Source organism: Chelonoidis abingdonii, chromosome 2 (assembly GCF_003597395.2).
Source record: "Chelonoidis abingdonii isolate Lonesome George chromosome 2, CheloAbing_2.0, whole genome shotgun sequence".
NCBI classification, from domain to species: Eukaryota; Metazoa; Chordata; order Testudines; family Testudinidae; genus Chelonoidis; species Chelonoidis abingdonii.
In genome coordinates this window covers 13,544,721-13,565,593 of record NC_133770.1, presented here as the reverse complement: position 1 = coordinate 13,565,593, position 20,873 = coordinate 13,544,721, and the positions used below count along the sequence as shown (strand labels likewise).

At 41.9% G+C, this 20,873-nt stretch overlaps 1 protein-coding gene across 2 annotated transcripts in view; it reads left to right on the top strand.

Moving 5' to 3' along the window:
• Nucleotides 1-20,873, top strand: part of PLCD1 (phospholipase C delta 1) — a 107,727-nt gene that overhangs the window by 14,758 nt on the left and 72,096 nt on the right. For both annotated transcript variants that reach the window (XM_032794638.2, XM_032794637.2), the window contains exon 2: nt 20,705-20,869. In XM_032794638.2, the coding sequence (XP_032650529.1) occupies nt 20,705-20,869 (165 nt within the window). The remainder of the gene's footprint in view (nt 1-20,704; nt 20,870-20,873) is intronic.

Here is a 20,873-nt window from a genome sequence, read left to right as displayed (position 1 = left end):
GGAACCTCCCTCTGGCCAGGGCATCCAAGGTGACTGCTTTCTTTGTTCAAATTCCTCCTAAAGTCCATACGTCTTCTGCCCAGCCTCTCAGTGTTAGTTGGAAGAGCTGTGATACACCTACTAGCATATGATGCAGGGCTCTGTGGCCTCCCTCTGGCCACCCAGATCATGTGTGTCTGTAGTGACTTGCGTCTTCGCATACAACTTGGTGTTCCGTGATCCCGCCGGAAGCAGAGGGAGTATTGGCTAGGCTGTCGGTTCAGGCCCTTAGTCTGCAAGCAACTTGGGACAGGGATCGTGTCTTCCACTGGATTTCCTACAGCGCCAAGCATATTGTCAGCACTCGATATTGATGCCCATGTTTAATGTATTGTGGCAGCAGAATGTAATGGTTGTGCATACAGGGCCGTAGCAACAAAGAACGTGGCCCCCTCCGAACATATGTCCGGGGCCCCTTACAATGCAGAAACTGGAATGCGGTATTTATTTTATTCAATATACAGGGTTCATATTATGCATACATAGGCCTACAGTGTACATGTATTCCGTATTTACGCAAAGCGCTTCTTTCGAGCCTTGTTCTCCGCAAATTGGTTAATCAATGCGTCATAGTCCAGAGATCTGGCAATCTTGTTTTCGATTGAGATAACTGCAAGTGCAGAAAGCCTGTCATCTGTCATGGTTGAGCGCAGGATATTCTTGATCAGTTTCATTCTGCTGAAGCTCCTTTCAGCACCAGCGACAGTAACTATTGTGGACAGAAGAATTCTGATGCAAATGCAAAGATAAAAAAAAAGAGTCACCATGCAGTATTGATAACACTTCTCCAGAAATCTCTTTTTTCAGAAAAGCCTGCAATTCGAGTTGGTCAATGATGACGGTACTATGCCGTGACAAAGTCAAACCATTTCACCATACAGTCTTGATGACCTTTGCCTGTTTCATGCTGCTGAAGTCTTTTTTGACAGTGCTTTCCAAGCAGATGTTCCACAACGTAGCGGTATGTCGCCAGTGCCAAATAATTTACAACAAAAACAAAAAATGGCATCTTTCTGAACTGAGTACATTAACCATGAACGTCTTATTTTCTCGCCATTTGCCATGGTTCGATAGAAATGAGTATTAGAACTCTGTCTTCCTCGTTAATGGAAATTCGTAACTTTCATTCTGCTGCGGTGGGCCACGTGCAACAATGTCACACACTGCCTGTCCGATATTATAGATGGCCATCTCCTGATCATCAGTCGGTTCAGATTCAGATACTTTTTCCGGCAGCAGTTGGAATATCTGTCACCAGTTTGTTTGTAGAACAAACTGGCTTCACCTTCAACTCACTTGAAGCACTTCGGATACTTCTGGATACGATTCGTCGCTGCCATGTCCATTTCATGTGCCTGTACCTGTACGTTCGATTGCAGAGGAAAATGCTGACAACTTTGGAATTTTCTCAAGTTCTCTCCGGCATTTGCTGCCTTTCGTTTACTAGCTCGCTCTGATACATTTCTTAGCATACAAAGACACTTCTGCATTGGAACACGAAAACATAAAACACAATAAATATTAACATTATCACGGACCACATTATGAACGCAAATACACATTCTTTGAATGGGTCCAATTAAAATTCGAACTGACCGACAGACAACTGATGTACCAATAGCATTATGATGTATCATAATGACTTCATGGTTTTGTCAGTAAACCGACTGGATTGTTCAATAGCGTCAATAAATGTCACTTACCTAGTTATACCTTAATTTTTTGCCACTTTTAGGGGCCCCTTCCTTGTGGGGCCCCTCCGTCGTAGGGTATGAGAGGCGCTCGCTACGCTTCTGTGTGCATAACACAGTGCATGTGTGTAATGAAATGTTACACTTAATGGGCGTTACTTACTACACATTCGTGTACTGATCAGTTCCCTCATGCCAGATCTCACCCTGGGGAGGAGCACAGCTCCTCTGCAGGACTGTTCACCCTATTGCCCACTGTGACGTTATGATATAAACTGGGACCATACAGAACATGGGTTGCAACCAAGGTTCTGTAGTGAGCCAAATCTTATGTATGAAGGGGGTCATATATAGGTGTCTAAGACCAGGTTTGGGTTACTGTTATGATTATGCTGTCTGTATGTCTGTATCATTTCGTAGTTGAAATTATGAATATTGGCGTATCTGTCTGTATTTCAATTGTGCTGCAGTTCTGGGAGACACCCAGACAAGCTGGTGTCAGCTCAGCTTAGCCTGCTTGATAGCCATTAAGGACCATCACCTACACAATTGACCATTGAGGAGGCAAATACGCCTTGTGACCTCAGCAAGGTATGCAGAAACTGGCACATGTGACTGCAAACCCATTTGCTGTAACTTTCCACAGTAGGAACAAAGAGTGTTTTACACTGGAAAGGTCTATATAAGTCAGGCCTCATCTCATTTTGTCTTCACCCTGCCGACTACGCCACTGTGACGATATGGTCTGGGGCTTGATCCTTGGATCGAGAGAACCTTTTTTTTACTGGGTGTTTGTTTCATAACATCTCATCCCCAGGACGTGTGGGACTGGTGGTGATACTGGGAACTGGAGTGTCTAAGGAAATTGCTTGTGTGACTTGCGTTAGCCAGAGGGTGAAAATGAGTACTTATGAACCTCTGTCTTTCCTCGTTAAATGGAAATTCGTAACTTTCATTCTGCTGCGGTGGGCCACGTGCAACAATGTCACACACTGCCTGTCCGATATTATAGATGGCCAGTCTCCTGGATCATCAGTCAGTGGTTCAGATTCAGATACTTCTTTCCGGCAGCAGTTGGAATATCTGTCACAGTTTGTTTGTAGAACAACTGGCTTCACCTTCAACCTCACTTGAAGCACTTCTGGATACTTCTGGATACGATTCGTCGCTGCTAGCACTGTCCATTTCATGTGCCTGTACCTGTACGTTCGATTGCAGAGGAAAAATACGCTGACAACTTTTGGAATTTTCTCAGTTCCTTCTCGGCATCTTTTGCTGCCTTTCGTTTACTAGCTCCGCTCTGATACATTCTCTTAGACATCACAAAGCACGCTTCTGCATTGGAAACGATAAAAAACTAAACAACTAAAATTAATAACATTTATCCACGGACCACCTTTATGAACGCAAATACACATTCTTTTGAATGGGTCCAACTAAAATTCGAAACTGACCGACAGACAACTGATGTAGCCAATAGCATTATGATGTATCATAATGACTTCATGGTTTTGTCAGTAAACCGACCTGGATTGTTCAATAGCGTCAATAAATGTCACTTACCTAGTTATACCTTACATTTTTTTTTGCCACTTTTAGGGGCCCCTTCCTTGTGGACGGCCCCCTCCAGTCGGAGGGTATGGAGGGGCGCTCGCTACGCTTCTGTGTGCATAACACAGTGCATGTGTGTAATGGAACATGTTTACACTTATATGGGCGTTACTTACTACACATTCGTGTACTGATCAGTTCCCTCCATGCCCAGATCTCACCCTGGGGAGGAGCACAGCTGCCTCTGCAGGACTGTTCACCCTACTGCCCCACTTGTGACGTTATTGATATAAACTGGGACCATACAGAACATGGGTTGCAACCAAGGTTCTGTAGTGGCACCAAATCTTATGTAAGGGGGTCATATAAGGTGTCTAAGACCAGGTTATGGGTTACTGGTTATGATTATATGCTGTCTGTATGTCTGTATCATTTTCGTAGTTGAAATTATGAATATTGGCTGTATGCTGTCTGTATTTCAAATTTGGTGCTGCAGTTCTGGGAGACACCCAGACAAGCTGGTGTCAGCTCAGCTTTAGCCTGCTTGATAGCCCATTAAGGACCATCACCTACACAATTGACCCATTGAGAGGAGGCAAATACGCCTTGTGACTCAGCAAGGTATGCAGAAACTGGCCCATGTGACTGCAAACTCCATTTTTGCTGTAACTTTCCACAGTAGGAACAAAGGAGTGGTTCTTACACCTGGGAAAGGTCTATATAAGTCAAAGGCCTCATCTCCATTTTTGTCTTCAATCCTGCCGACTACGCCACTTGTGACGATATGGGTCTGGGGCTTGATCCTTTGGGATCGAGAGAACCTTTTTCTTTTACTGGGGTGTTGGTTTTCATAACCATTCATCCCCAGGACGTGTGGGACTGGTGGTGATACTGGAGACTGGAGTGTCTAAGGAAATTGCTTGTGTGACTTGCGGTTAGCCAGAGGGGTGCACCGAAGTCTTTTGTCTGGCTGGTTTGGTTTGCCTTAGAGGTGAAGAAACCCCAGCCTTGGGCTGTGACTGCCCTGTTTGAGCAATTGGTCCTGATTTGGCATTTTCAGTTGGGTCCCGCCAGAACCACATCGTCACACCACTCCCAGGACTCCTTCATGGATTCAGGACCTGAGCCTGGAGGAGGGGAAGGCCGGGAGCAGGAATGGGAGTTTGGTGAGTCGGGTCAGGAGGAACAAAGCTCAGTCTCTGCCCACAAACCCTGGGGGAAATCCACAGCACAGCTAGGGAAGCTTGAATCTGCATTATCTCCTCCCACCCATTTCATACTGGCAGAGGCAGCAATGGAACTGGAAGTGCGGCTCAAATCGAGGATGGAATCCCCATTCTGGAATGGCAGGCACAAAACATCCGCATGGCTGATGCTGGGCTTCCATAGATTCTCCCCAGAGCTGCATGAATCTCATCAATCCATGAGACTGGGGGGGTCCAGGCAATTGCTGATTCCATGAGTAGGGTGAACCCTACCCAGGAATGATTTGAGGGGAAAGGTTTATGTTCTCCCCCTCACACCCAGAACTTTCCTATGGGAGTTTCCTAGAAGAAGTGATCAGCAGGGATCCTAGAAATCTGTTTCCCGTGGAAAGATGCTGAATTTGTATTTTTTACAGAGAATCTTAAGTTTTTACATTTTGTGAAAAAATAAAAATATATTAACTAGGAACTATATTTTACTGAAAGTACTAGTGACACTTATTCAATGCATGCAACCTCCTCCACTTGTGGTTGATTGTTGAACGGCTTTAAATGTACAGTGGAGTCCCGTTTATCTGATTTAATTGGTACCGGAGCCAGATCGGATAATCAAAAATTGGGATGATCAGGAGACCTGGCAAAGAGCTTTCTAGCCCTTATTTTAAGATGGGAGAGGGACTCGGGTGGTCATTCCCTTGTTTGCTGGAGTCCACTCACCCTGGGGGTGACCACCCGAGTCCTGTCGCTGTCATCCCCAGGTGGCTGGTGGTTCGGTTAATATGGAGAGTTTGATAAATTAGGTTCAACTATATATCAATAAAGCATTTGGTTCAATTGATACCTATATATATTGTGGCCTGGGAAACTAAAGTTCAGCATTTCATTTTAATCACAGAAAAATGCTGATTTTTATGTTCTGGGGTTTTTTTATCAGAGAATTTTGGTGTGTTTTTTTTAATCATTGTGGTCCCGGGTGATCAGGCCCTAGTTTAGTTAACCTCAATCACCACCAAATCAGAGAACAAAGCTCAGAGGCCCAGGGGTGCTCTCAGACAGAGAGGTGTCTAACAAAAGTGAGTTGAGATGTGAAAGAATTAGCCAAGGCAGTGCTGGGAAAAGAGAGGCCTTGATAACCTTGCCAGAATCTCCATCTCGTTTCTACATGTCCTGTAATACTCCTTGCCTGTGACTCCTGAGCCAGCCTCAGGATCTAGGCCTCCTTCTCGGCCTCTTTAAAGTGAGTCCAGTGCTGGTGAAATGTATCACGAGGAAAACCCTGGAGAGGGAAGTCTGCCATCTTTCCACAGGGCATGTATGGCACAGGCAACATGGCAGAGGTAAATCGAGGGAGTGGCCAGGTGCTGTGCCCTAGAGGAGACCACAGAGCAATGACTTGGTGGGATCAAAGAGAGGTTAAGACCCAGGGCTCCTGGATTGTATTCCCACTTTGCTATAAACTCCGAGTGACACTGGACAAGTTGAACGTTAATGTCTCAAGGCCTGAGTTTCTGTGTAAAGTGGCTATGATAATACTCACCCATTTCACAGAGTGCTGTGAGGTTAGTTACTTAATGTTTGTACCGTGCTATGAGATCCTTGCTAGGAAGGTGCTTGAAATCCCAAAATCCAAAGTTATTTTTACCGAGATCTCAGGCTGTGCTTGGCAACCGAAAATGTTACCTTCAGTCTGATCCACTACAGCGCAGTCTTTCTGCCTCTTCTCTAGCTTACAAGCACACGGCGGTGCAGTTGTCTGCATGCTCCTGGCCCTGCTATTATAATAACTATTATATATTATTTGTGTTACCATGACACCTACGAGTCCCAGTCATGGATCAGGGCCCCACTTTGCTATGTGCCCTACAAACACAGAACAAAAGACAGCTATCTCAAACTGGCCACACCAGTTTTGGGGGCTGGCTCATAAATTCTGAATATTTGGGGATGGCAACACTGACTCAGGTGATCAGCTGCTCCTCCCCCCATCCCCAGTTTAGCCTGTAGCTTAAAGACACATTTCAGCTCTAAATATGATGTTGTTACACTTCCTTTAGTGGTAGCTAAGCCTAGTTAAGTTTCCTGTCTGACCTGTCAGGCGTTTGCTGTTGATGTGTCACAGGAGGTTCTTAATGGCAGACAAACAGTGTACTAATCAGCTGTGGATTTTCGTGCCTGAAATGGTGCCTGGGTAACCTGTTACTAGCTGGGTGGATTTGATTTAAATCAATTTGATTTCAACCATGATTTAAATCACCAGTCAGGAAGACTCAATTTAATCATGGATTTCTACATAAAAATTCTTGTTGGTTGTTATAACCTTCATACATATTCTTCACAACTCATTAATACATGTAGGTTTCATTTTTAGAAGGTACAAACTATACATTTTTAAAGTGATTTATTTTGAAAACTTTTCAGATTCGATTTACAGCTATATCAGAAAATGAATGATTGTTTGGTTATTAATTTACGAAAGGTAATTGAAGCAGATAGTTCACCTCCCAATGACTTCATAACTATGTCCAAATCAACAGGTTAATCATTAATATTTGGAGGATTTTCTTGCCATGCTGTATTAGGAGGAGAACATCACCAGACAGACATTTAAATTGTTTTATTTAACTAAAGCAACAATGTTATGTATTCTGGATTTTTTTTCTTCAACGGCAAACATAATATTTAACAAAACATGATTCTTTGAATTTAGTGAAACATTCAAGTTTTTTAAAATCAGGTTTGTTTTTGTTAAAATTTTTTTTAACTAAAATAGTTAAATGAAATATTAAAAAAAAATTAAATTGACTATGTCAGCCAAGTCAACACAAGAAACTTAAAATATTGGCTTCTGCAGCTAACTCAGTCATCTTTACCTTCATTTTCCTGTTTAGTTCATAATCTGGAAAAGAAAAACAAGCGTTCCGGTTTTTTCAGGTCCCAAATGATTTCTCAATTTGGGATGAATTAGTCCAAAGGAAGAAAATATTCTTTCTACACCGGCAGAAGAAGCTGCTGCTCTTAAGAGTGAGATTATCACTTCAACAGTCTCTGAATCCAAGTGCTTAAGTGATTTCCAGCAGTTCACTGGTGTGACTTTCTTTAAAACATCAGCAGCAAATATATATTTCTTGAATGGTTCTTATTCTTGAACTGGGTCTCTCTTATGGCCTGCTGCCATTATAGGTTTTCCCTTCTAGTGAGAGAACGGTATGGTAGACCTCAAATCAATGAAGGCTGCACTCAGAAAGACCTCAAGACTTCTGGAATGTGCTGCTCAAACAGTTTCACTTTTGTTTCTACTGCCTGTCCCTCCCTTCTCACATTTATCTCCAGATTTCTTCTCCTTGTCCTGATCTATTCCGCCCCCAACAATCTTCTATTCATTGAACTTTATGAAACGTTACACTTTTAGAGAGAGGTAAGGGATTGACTCTGTGTACCCAAATTTACAGGGGGACAATAGGGGTGAAGTCTGTTATTTCTCGCCTCCATATATTATTTATTTGTTTAAAAACGTTTTGCTGCTAACAAGCATGTTACCTCTGGAGACACAAATCCCGAGTTTGAGAACTGCAAACCTAAGCATCTCTGATGGTATCTTCTAGACCAGTGCTTCTCAAAGTGGCGGTCCACCATTGGCTGCCGGTCTGCGAGCCTCGGCTGCCGGTCTGCAGCGAGTTTCCTCATAAAAGCGTCGAATAGGATAATAATATGGCACCGGTCCCTGTCACATTGGAAAAAAAAATTGCCGGTCCCCCACATCAGATTGCTTGAGAAGCACTGTTCTAGACTGAGCACTGAGTCCCATTGGGGAGACAGAAAGATAAACCTAAATAATCTATACAGAAGCCCCTGGAACCCCATAAGATTGGGTCCCTAATCCATGAACTATTGGAACTCATTTATAGAACTTTTCTTACACATTACGTGAATATGTTGTCTCATACTATAGAATTAGAATTTATAATCCCTATTCCATGATGAGAGATCTTTGAGCTATAATGTATCTTAATTAAGACTATCTGATTTAAATGATTTTTTTTTTTAAATCATTGATTTTTATCCACCCTGGTTACCAGCCCCTTCCGGAGGGCAGCGGCTTACCTCAGCTGTATGTTTAAAGAAGGAACTAAGTTAATGACACAATGGAAATCTGCAGAACAATCACATTACTATCCCATAGCCCAGTTCAAATTCCTTTTATCTGTTATGAATCACACTGCTGGAATGACTATTATGCTGCATTATGTAGCACTGGGAAGTGTCCTAGGGAACTGAATTATTCTGATGACTGTGAATACCAGTGAGTGCTGCTTAATCAGGAAGATGTTGGCAAAAATTGGACTTAATGGGGGTGCATTTGACTTGTGCCAAGGAGTTAAGTGGTGTTTAACCAGCTCTGGATTGTGGCTTTTTATATAAGGCCAGAGGTGTGCATGATGCCTCATAACTGACACATACTGTGTCTGGAGAACTGAGATGTTGTCATCATCTCCCATTCCTATGTTCTTCCCAACACATGCTCCATATTGTTCATTATAATGTTCTGCCATCTGGTTTCCCCCAAAGGAAACAGTTTAGTGGTCTAAGAACTAGGCTGAGAATTTCTATTATCTCTGGAACTCCAGGTTCAGATTATTATGACTTTCATTTAAAATGGTGTCTAGGGGTCCCAACCAAGGTCAGGGCTCCATTTGCTACGCACAAAACAAACAGTGAGGAGCAAACACTCTCTGTCTATATTCATATATATGTGGCTGTCCGTTACTATAATATCTCAATATGTCCTGGTCTTCATTGTACAGTAGAACTAGGGCTGTCAAGCGATTAAAAAAGTTAATTGCGATTAATCGCACTGTTAGACAATAATAGAATACTATTTATATAAATACTTATGGATGTTTTCCACATTTTCAAGTATATTGATTTTAATTACAACACAGAATACAAAGTGTAGAGTGCTCAGTTTATATTTATTATAAATATTTGCACTGTAAAAATAAAATAGTATTTTTCAGTTTACTGTAGTGCAATCTCTTTATCATGAAAGTCGAACTTACAAATGTAGAATTATATTCAAAAAATAACTGCATTCAAAAATAAAACAATGTAAAACTTTAGAGCCTACAAGTCTACTCAGTCCTACTTCTTGTTCAGCCAGTCGCTCAGATAAACAAGTTTGTTTACATTTGCAAAAAAAAAAAGAGAGTCCCAAAGTATTGATAACAATTTCCAGAATATCTTTTTTCAAAAAGCCTGCAATTCGAGTTGGTCAATGATGAGGTACTATGCGTGACAAAGTAAACCATTTCACCATACAGTCTTGATGATTTGCCTGTTCATGCTGCTGAAGTTTTTGACAGTGCTTTCCAAGCAGATGTTCCACAACGTAGCGGTATGTCGCCAGTGCCAAATAATTTACAACAAAAAAAAAAATGGCATCTTTCTGAACTGAGTAATTAACCATGAACGTCTTATTTTCTCCGCCATTTGCCATGGTTCGATAGAAATGAGTATTATGAACTCTGTCTTCCTCGTTAATGGACAATTCGTAACTTTCATCTGCTGCGGTGGGCCACGTGCACAATGTCACACACTGCCTGTCGATATATAGATGGCCAGTCTCTGATCATCAGTCGGGTTCAGATTCAGATACTTTTTCCGGAGCAGTTGGAATATCTGTCACCAGTTTGTTTGTAGAACAAACTGGCTTCACCTTCAACTCACTTGAAGCACTTCGGATACTTCTGGATACGATTCGTCGCTGCCAATGTCCTTTCATGTGCCTGTACCTGTAACGTTCGATGCAGAGGAAAAGCTGACAACTTTTGGAATTTTCTCAAGTTCCTCGGCATTTGCTGCCTTTCGTTTACTAGCTCGCTCTGATACATTCTTAGAATAACAAACACTTCATGCCATTGGAACACGAAAAATAAAACTACAATAAATATTAACATATCCACGGACCCACATTTATGAACGAAATACACATTCTTTGAATGGGTCCAATTAAAATTCGAACTGACGACAGACACTGATGTAGCGCAATAGATTATGATGTATCATAATGACTTCATGGTTTTGTCAGTAAACCGACTGGATTGTTCAATAGCGTCAATAATGTCACTTACCTAGTTATACCTTAATTTTTTGCCACTTTTAGGGGCCCCTTCCTTGTGGGGCCCCCTCGTGGAGGGTATGAGAGGCGCTCGCTACGCTTCTGTGTGCATAACACAGTGCATGTGGTGTAATGAAATGTTACACTTAATGGGCGTTACTTACTACAATTCGTGTACTGATCAGTTCCTCAATGCCCAGATCTCACCCTGGGGAGGAGCACAGCTGCCTCTGCAGGACTGTTCACCCTATTGCCCACTGTGACGTTATGATATAAACTGGGACCATACAGAACATGGGTTGCAACCAAGGTTCTGTAGTGGCCAAATCTTATGTATGAAGGGGGTCATAAAGGTGTCTAAGACCAGTTATGGGTTACTGCGTATGATATGCTGTCTGTATGTCTGTATCATTTCGTAGTTGAAATTATGAATATTGGCTGTATCTGTCTGTATTTCAATTGGTGCTGCAGTCTGGGAGACACCCAGACAAGCTGGTGTCAGCTCAGCTTAGCCTGCTTGATAGCCATTAGGACCATCACCTACACAATTGACCATTGAGGGAGGCAAATACGCCTTGTGACCTCAGCAAGGTATGCAGAAACTGGCCATGTGACTGCAAACCCATTTGCTGTAATTTCCCACAGTAGGAACAAAGGAGTGTTTTACACTGAAAGGTCTATATAAGTCAAGGCCTCATCTCCATTTTGTTTCATCCTGCCGACTACGCCACTGTGACGATAGGTCTGGGGCTTGATCCTTGGATCGAGAGAACCTTTTCTTTACTGGGGTGTTTGTTTCATAACATCTCATCCCCAGGACGTGTGGGACTGGTGGTGATATGGGAACTGGAGTGTCTAAGGAATTGCTTGTGTGACTTGCGGTTAGCCAGAGGGGTGACACCGAAGTCTTTGTCTGGCTGGTTTGGTTTGCCTTAGAGGTGAAGAAACCCAGCCTTGGGCTGTGACTGCCGTTGAGCAATTGGTCCTGATTTGGCATTTTCAGTTGGTCCGCCAGAAACCATCGTCACACCATCCCAGGATCTTCATGGATTAAGGACCTGAGCCTGGAGGAGGGGAAGGCCGGGAGGAATGGGAGTTTGGAGTCGGGTCAGAGAACAAAGCTCAGTCTCTGCCCACAAACCTGGGGGAAATCCACAGCACAGCTAGGGAAGCTTGAATTGCATTATCTCCTCCCACCCATTTCATACTGGCAAGAGGCAGCAATGGAACTGGAAGTGCGGCTCAATCGAGGATGGAATCCCCATTCGGAATGGCAGGCACAAAACATCCGCATGGCTGATGCGGCTTCCATAGATTTCCCCAGAGCGCATGAATCTCATCAATCCATGGAGACTGGGGGGTCCAGCGCTAATTGTTCCAGAGTAGGGTGAACCCTACCAGGAATGATTTGAGGGGAAGGTTTATGTTCTCCCCTACACCAGAATTTCCTATGGGAGTTTCCTAGAAGAATGATCAGCAGGGCCTAGAAATCTTTTCCCGTGGAAGATGCTGAATTTGTATTTTTTACAGAGAATCTTAAGTTTTACATTTGTGAAAAAATAAAAATATATTAACTAGACTATATTTTACTGAAAGTATAGTGACACTTATTCAATGCATGCAACCTCCTCCACTTGTGGTTGATTGTTGAACGGCTTTAAATACAGTGGATCCCGTTATCTGATTGAATTGGTACCGGAGCCAGATCGGATAATCAAAAATTGGATGATCAGGAGCCTGAAAGAGCTTTCTAGCCCTTATTTAAGATGGGAGAGGGACTCGGGTGGTCATTCCCTTGTTTGCTGGAGTCCATCCCTGGGGTGACACCCGAGTCTGTCGCTGTCATCCCAGGTGGCTGGTGGTATCGGTAATAGGAGAGTTTGATAAATTAGGTTCATATAATATCAATAAGATTTGGTCTCATTGATACTATAATATAGTGGCTGGGAAACAAAGTTCAGCATTTCATTTAATCAAGAAAAGTGCTGATTTTTATGTTCTGGGTTTTTTTTATAGAGAATTTGTGTGTTTTTTTAATCATTGTGTCCCGGGTGATCAGGCCTAGTTTAGTTAAACTCAATCACCACCAAATCAGAGAAAAGCTCAGAGGCCCAGGGGTGCTTCTCAGAAGAGGGTGCTAACAAAGTGAGTTGAGATGTGAAAGAATTAGCCAAGGCAGTGCGTGAAAGAGAGGCCTTGATAACCTTGCCAGAATCTCCATCTCGTTTCTACATTGTCCTGTAATACTCTGCTGTGACCTGAGCCAGCTAGGATCTAGGCTCTCTCTGACTCTTTAAAGTGAGTCCAGTGCTGGTGAAATGTATCACGAGGACAAACCTGGAGAGGAAGTCTGCCATCTTTCCACAGGAGTTGGCACAGGCAACATGGCAGAGGTAAATCGAGGGAGTGGCCAGGTGCTGTGCCCTAGAGGAGACCACAGAGCAATGACTGGTGGATCAAAGAGAGGTTTAGACCCAGGGCTCTGGATTGTATTCCCATTGCTATAACTCCGAGTACACTGGACAAGTTGAACGTTAATGTCAAGCCTGAGTTTCTGTGTAAAGTGGCATATGATATCTCACCATTTCACAGAGTGCTGTGAGGTTAGTTACTTAATTTTGTACCGTGCTATGAGATCCTTGTAGGAAGGTGCTGAAATCCCAAAATCCAAAGTTATTTTTACGAGATCTCAGGCTGTGCGAACCGAAAATGTTACTCAGTCTGATCCACTACAGCGCAGTCTTTCTGCCTCTTCTCTAGCTACAAGCACACGGCGGTGCAGTTGTCTGCATGCTCCTGGCCTGCTATATAATAACTATATATATTTATTGTGTTACATGACACCTACGAGTCCAGTCATGGTCAGGGCCCCACTTTGCTATGTGCCTACAAACACAGAACAAAAGACTATCTCAAACTGGCCACACCAGTTTGGGGGCTGGCTCATAAATTCTGAATATTTGGGGATGCAACATGACTCAGGTGATCAGTGCTCCTCCCCCATCCCCAGTTTAGCCTGTAGCTTAAAACACATTCAGCTCTAAATATGATGTTGTTCACTTCCTTTAGGTAGCTAAGCCTAGTTAAGTTTCCTGTCTACCTGTCAGGCGTTTGCTGTTGATGTGTCACAGGAGGTTCTTAATGGCAGACAAACAGTGTACTAATCAGCTGTGGATTTTCGTGCCTGAAATGGTGCCTGGGTAACTGTTACTAGCTGGGTGGATTTGATTTAAATCAATTTGATTCAACCATGATTTAAATCACCAGTCAGGAAGACTCAATTTAATCATGGATTTCTACATAAAAATTCTGTTGGTTGTTATAACCTTCATACATATTCTTCACAACTCATTAATATGTAGGTTTCATTTTAGAAGGTACAAACTATACATTTTAAATGTGATTTATTTTGAAACTTTTCAGATTCGATTTACAGCTATATCAGAAAATGAATGATTGTTTGGTTATAATTTCGAAAGGTAATTGAAGCAGATAGTTCACCTCCAATGACTTCATAACTATGTCCAAATCAACAGTTAATCATTAATATTGGAGGATTTTCTTGCCTATGCTGTATTAGGAGGAGAACATCACCAGACAGACATTTAATTGTTTTATTTAACAAAAGCAAAATTGTATGTTCTGGATTTTTTTTCTTCAACGGCAAACATAATATTTAACAAAACATGATTTCTTGAATGAATGAACATTCAAGTTTTTTAAAATCAGGTTGTTTTGTAAAATTTTTTTAACTAAAATAGTTAAATGAATATTAAAAAAAATTAAATTGACTATGTCAGCAAGTCAACACAAGAAACTTAAATATTGGCTTCTGCAGCTAACTCATCATCTTTACCTTCATTTTCCTGTTTAGTTCATAATCTGGAAAGAAAAACAAGCGTTCGGTTTTTTCAGGTCCAAATGATTTCTCAATTTGGATGAATTAGTCCAAAGGAAGAAAATATTCTTTCTAACACGGCAGAAGAAGCTGCTGCTCTTAAGAGTGAGATTATCACTTCAACAGTCTCTGAATCAAGTGCTTAAGTGATTTCCAGCAGTTCACTGGTGGACTTTCTTTAAAACATCAGCAGCAAAATATATTTCTTGAATGGTTCTTATTTGAACTGGGTCTTCTTATGGCCTGCTGCCATTATAGTTTTCCCTTCTAGTGAGAGAGGTATGGTAGACCTCAAATCAATGAAGCTGCACTCAGAAAGCCTCAAGACTTCTGGAATGTGCTGCTCAAACAGTTTCACTTTTGTTTCTACTGCTGTCCTCCTTCTCACATTTATCTCCAGATTCTTCTCCTTGTCCTGATCTATTCCGCCCAAATCTTCTTCATTGAACTTTATGAAACGTACACTTTAGAGAGAGTAAGGATTGACTCTGTGTACCCAAATTTCAGGGGGACAATAGGGTGATTCTGTTATTTCTCGCCTCCATATATTATTTATTTTGTTAAAAACGTTTTGCTGCTAACAAGCATGTTACTCTGGAGACACAAATCCCGGTTTGAGAACTGCAAACCTAAGCATCTCTGATGGTATCTTCTAGACAGTGCTTCTCAAGTGGCGGTCACCATTGGCTGCGGTCTGCGAGCCTCGGCTGCCGGTCTGCAGCGAGTTTCCTCATAAAAGCGTCGAATAGGATAATAATTAGGCACCTGGTCCCTGTCACATTGGAAAAAAAAATTGCCGGTCCCCACATCAGATAGCTTGAGAGCACTGTAGACTGAGCACTGGTCCATTGGGGAGACAGAAAGATAAACTAAATAATCTATACAGAAGCCCTGAACCATAAGATTGGGTCTAATCCATGAACTATTGAACTCATTTATAGAACTTTTCTTCACATTACGTTATTGTTCATACTATAGAATTAGAGATTTATAATCCCTATTCCATGATGAGAGATCTTTGAGCTATAATGTATCTTAATTAAGACTATCTGATTTAAATGATTTTTTTTTTAATCATTGATTTTTATCCACCTGGTTACAGCCCCTTCCGGAGGCAGCGGCTTACCTCAGCTGTATGTTTAAAGAAGGAACTAAGTAAAGACAACAATGGAAATCTGCAGAACAATCACATTACTATCCATAGCCAGTTCAAATTCCTTTTATCTGTTATGAATCACACTGCTGGAATGACATTATGCTGCATTATGTAGCACTGGGAAGTGTCCTAGGGACTGAATTATTCTGATGACTGTGAATACCAGTGAGTGCTGCTTAATCAGGAAGATGTTGGCAAAAATTGGACTTAATGGGGGTGCATTTGACTTGTGCCAAGGAGTTAAGTGGTGTTTCCAGCTCTGGATTGTGGCTTTTATATAAGGCAGAGGTGTGCATGATGCCTCATAACTGACACATACTGTGTCTGGAGAACTGAGATGTTGTCATCATCTCCCATTCCTATGTTCTTCCAACACATGCTCCATATTGTTCATTAAATGTTCTGCCATCTGGTTTCCCCAAAGGAAACAGTTAGTGTCTAAGAACTAGGCTGAGAATTTCTATTATCTCTGGAACTCCAGGTTCAGATTATTATGACTTTCATTAAAATGGTTCTAGGGGCCAACCAAGGTCAGGGCTCCATTTGCTACGCACAAAACAAAAGTGAGGAGCAAACACTCTTTGTCTATATATATATAGTGGCTGTCCGTTCTATAATATCTCAATATGTCCTGGTCTTCATTGTACAGTAGAAAAGGGCTGTCAAGCGATTAAAAAAGTTATTGCGATTAATCGCACTGTTAGACAATAATAGAATACTATTATATAAATACTTATGGATGTTTTCACATTTTCATATATTGATTTTAATTACAACACAGAATACAAAGTGTAGAGTGCTCAGTATATTTATTATAAATATTTCACTGTAAAATAAAATAGTATTTTCAGTTACTGTAGTGCAATCTCTTAATGAAAATCGAATTCATTGACAAATTTAAGAATAATGATTAAAATTAAAATAACTGCATTCAAAATAAACAATGTAAAACTTTAGAGCTACAAGTCATCTAGTCTATTCTTGTTCAGCAGTCGCTCAGAATAAACAAGTTGTTTTACATTGGCAGGAGATAATGCTGCCGCTGCTTATTTACAGTGTCACCGAAAGAGAAGACGTTCACATGGACTGTTGTAGCCGTGCAAGATATTTACATGCCAAAAGGACTAAAGGTTCATATAGTCCTCTTGCTCAATCACCATTCCAGAGGATATGCATCCATGCTGATGATGGTTCTCAATAACTATCCAAAGCAGTGCAGCGCAATGCATGTTAATTTCATCACAGAGTCAGATGCACAGGCAGAAGGTTGATTTTTTTAGTGGTTAGTTTCTGTAGTTTCCGCATTGCTCTTTAAGACTTGAAGCATACTCCACACCATGTCTGATCAGATTTTGGAAAGCACTTCAGATTTTTAAATCTTGGTGTGGTAAACTTTTCCCAAATCTGGACTTTAGCGTACAAAATCTGGGTGCTTACGTGAACCTTCCCAAGCTTATACCATCTTGGTCTTATTTCGCTGCACACAGAAGTTTTCCAGGGTTTTGGCCCCTCGGGTTCCCCAAATTTTCCTTGGGGACCCCTCCGAACCCAGAGCCCTGGGTCTCCTATATCTCATCCCCCGCTTCCCCCCTTTCTGGGTTAGCCGGTGCGATGCTGTCCTACTAATAAAACCAGAGAGGCAATCTAGCTCCCCGAGGCTATGCATCAAAGCTAGTCAGCTCACACAAAGTTCACCCTCCTTTGTCCGTAGCTTTTCCCGCCTGGGACAATAGAGAAGTAAGACACAGAGCTTGGGCTTTTCCCTCCCCCTCTAGCCTGGACAGGAATTCATCTCTCCTCTGCTCCTAGGAAAAGAACTCCCACAAGTTTAAAAAGAAACTTTATATAAAAAGAAAGAAAATACAGAAATAATACTGCATTAGAAACTCAATACAGGAATGGTTATAAGAAATAGGAATAAAACAGTCTGATTAAAAGATTAGCCCAATTAAACAGTCCAGCAAATCAACACCATGCAAACAATCAAAGCACATAACAGCCGATTACTTTGTTCCTTTGTACTACACATTAAGTAAGAATTGAAAGAAGATGGAGTTAGAAGAAAAGCTTGTTACTCACAGCGAGGAAAACAAAAAAGACCCGAGTTTCCAGTTCCTCCCAGACTTTAAAAAAAATCCGGTCTTGATTGGTCTCTTGGTCAGGTGTTTGGTTTCCCCTTTGTTCACCCTTCACAGGTAAAAGAAAATTAACCCTTACTATCACTTATGACACTTGGGTCGAGTGTGTAGCTGTCTTGAGAATCTCACATTGGTACTGTTAAGGTCTGAATCCCACTTTGAACTTTAGCGTCCAGAAAGTGGGGACTTGCATGTACGCGCTCTAAACTTAATTCCTAGCTAGATCTGATAGCTGCACCACCCCAAAATATAGTGTTGGTACACTTCTGTCCCCAAAACTTTCCTGGGGAACCCAAGACCAAATCTTGGGTCTTAAAACAAGAGAATAAACCAGCCCCTTCCCCCTCCAGTTTTTCCCTCTGGGTTACCCTGAGAGATCACTGTGATTCAGTTCTTGAATCTTAAAACAGAGAGGAATTAACTTTTCCCTCCTTTTTCCCACAATCCCTGGTGAGTTCAGACCCAATCCCCTAGGTCTAAACAAAGAAAAAAATCAATCAGGTTCTTAAAAGAAAAGCTTTAAATTAAAGAAAGAAAAAGTAAAAAATTCTCTGTAAATCAAGATGGAAATGTTACAGGGTCTCAGCTTTACATAGACAGAGGGACGCCTCCCCTAGCCCAAGTATAAGTTAAGCAAACAGAGGTAAAATATCCTCCAGAAAATACATATTTGCAAATGAAAAAATATAAAGCTAATCGTTTCTATCAGTACTTACGAGTTAGAACATGAAAGACTGTTTCAGAAAGATTGGAGAAACTGGTTGCATGTCTGACTCCTCTTAATCCAAGAGAGAACAAAGAACAACCAAAAAGCACAAAAGACTTTCCCTCAAGATTTGAAAGTATCTTGTCCCGATGGTCCTTGGTCAGGTGTCAACCAGGTCACTAGATTGTTAACTTTACAGGTAAAAGAGACATTACCTTACTATCTGTTTATGACAGGATATCTTGCGTTTTGTAAATCTGCTGTAAAAGTGTTCTTAAATGAACATGTGCTGAGTCATTGTCCAAGACTGCTATAACATGAAATGTTGGCAGATACGGGTAAAACACAGAGCAGGAGACTACAATTCTCCCAAGGAGTTCAGTCACAAATTTAATTGGCATTATTTTTTAACGAACGTCATCAGCATGAAGCATGTCTCTGAAATGAGGTGAAGCATGAAGGGGCATTGAATGTTACACATCTAGCCCGTAAATACCGATATAATGCTGGGTCCAAAATGGCCATTTGAACATTTCTCATTTTAGGTTGTCATTGAAAGTAAGAAATTGGACAGCATATGTTCCGTAAATATAACAAACTTGTTTGTCTATAGGATTGGCTTGAACAGAAGTGAGGATGAGTGGACTGTAGGCGTAAAGGTTTTTACATTGTTTGTTTTTGGAGGGAGTTATGTAATCAAAATAACAAATTAATTTGTAGTTGTGCTTTATGATAAGAGCAATTGCAACTATTGGCCGCATTTTCAAAAGCTTTTTTCTGGGGACTCTAGTTGAAGAAAATTGTGATGCTGTGACCCATGAGCTGGGGATAGGGGTTTTGGTGTGGGTGTGGGAGGTGCTAGTGGGGCAGAGGGTGTGGCTGCAGGGTGAGGCTGCAGGGTTGGGTCAGGGAATTCAGGGGTTCAGATGTTGGTAGGGGCTCTGGGCTGGGCAGGGGGTTTGGGGTAAGGCAGGGGGTACAGTGCGGAGTGGGGCAGGATGGGTTGGGGCAGAGAGGCTATGGGTTTGGGGGGCTAGGGGGGGAAGGGGTTGGGGTGCGGGAGGGGGTCAGGGCTCTGGGCTGGGGGAGTTGGGGTACAGGAAGAGGTTCTGGTTTTGGGGAGGCACAGGGCTGGGGCAGGAGGTTGGGGTACAGGGTTGAGGTGTGGACTCGCCTCCAGTGGCTCCAGGGTGCAGATGCAGGCTTCCTGCCTGTCCTGGCACCGCGGACCATGCTGCGCCCTGGAAGTGGCCAGCACTAGGTCCGGAATGGAGGTTGTTCATAACTTTGAAATGTTCGTAACTCTGAACAAAACATTATGGTTGTTCTTTCAAAAGTTTACAACCGAACATTGACTTAATACAGCTTTGAAACTGTACTAAGCAGAAGAAAAATGCTGCTTTTAACCATCTTAATGTAAATGAAACAAGCACAGAAACAGTTTCCTTATCTTGTCAAATCTTTCTATAAAACTTTCCATTTATTTTTTTAGTAGTTTACATTTAACACAGTACTTCCTTTTTTTTTTTTTGGTCTCTGCTGCTGCCTGATTGAGTACTTGTGGTTTGAAATGAGGTGTGTGGTTGACTGGTTGGTTCATAACTCTGAGGTTCTACTGTATTGATTCTTGCAACACCACATGAGGGACAACCATGCTATCATCTCCATTGCACAGGAGAGGAGTTGATGCACAGAGATATTAACTGAGTTGCCTAATCTCACACAGGAAGTCTGTAGCAGAGTGGGGTTTTGAACTTAAATCTCCAGTCTCAGAGTTGTGTCTGAACCACAAGACCCTAGTTCCTCTTCTGTACTAGTAGAGCACAATACCTCCTCTGTTTGGATCCTAGTCACTGGCTTTTTAAAATCTAAACTGCATTAACACAGCCTTTATGAAGAAGATAATTTGAGTATCACGGATTTACTATATGGCGATCTTTTGGACAAGACCATAAAAGCAAGGGTCCAGGCTCTTTGTGTGGGAAAGAAAAAAAGATCCTGGAGATTTTTTGTTTTGCAAGGGAGGAGTTTGCCCCAGTGTTTTCCAAAATTCTCTCTCCCTCTACATTGTGCTAATTATTCTCTGGTGTCCAGCCCAGAGCTGGTTGCATTTCATTGGTGTATGTATATGACTTGGGGATTCTTCTGGATGGAAAGCTCTGTGTACATAGATATTAATTATTATGCTAATGCTCTTCTGTGCAGGCCTGCAAGGTGACAGGGATCTGTTATTCCTCCTGAAGGGCAGCCAGCTGCTGAAAGTGAAGTCTGGCTCTTGGAGAAAGGAGAGGTTTTACAAGCTCCAGGAAGACTGCAAAACCATATGGCAGGAATCCAAGAAGATGCTGAGGTCTCCAGAATCACAGCTCTGTAA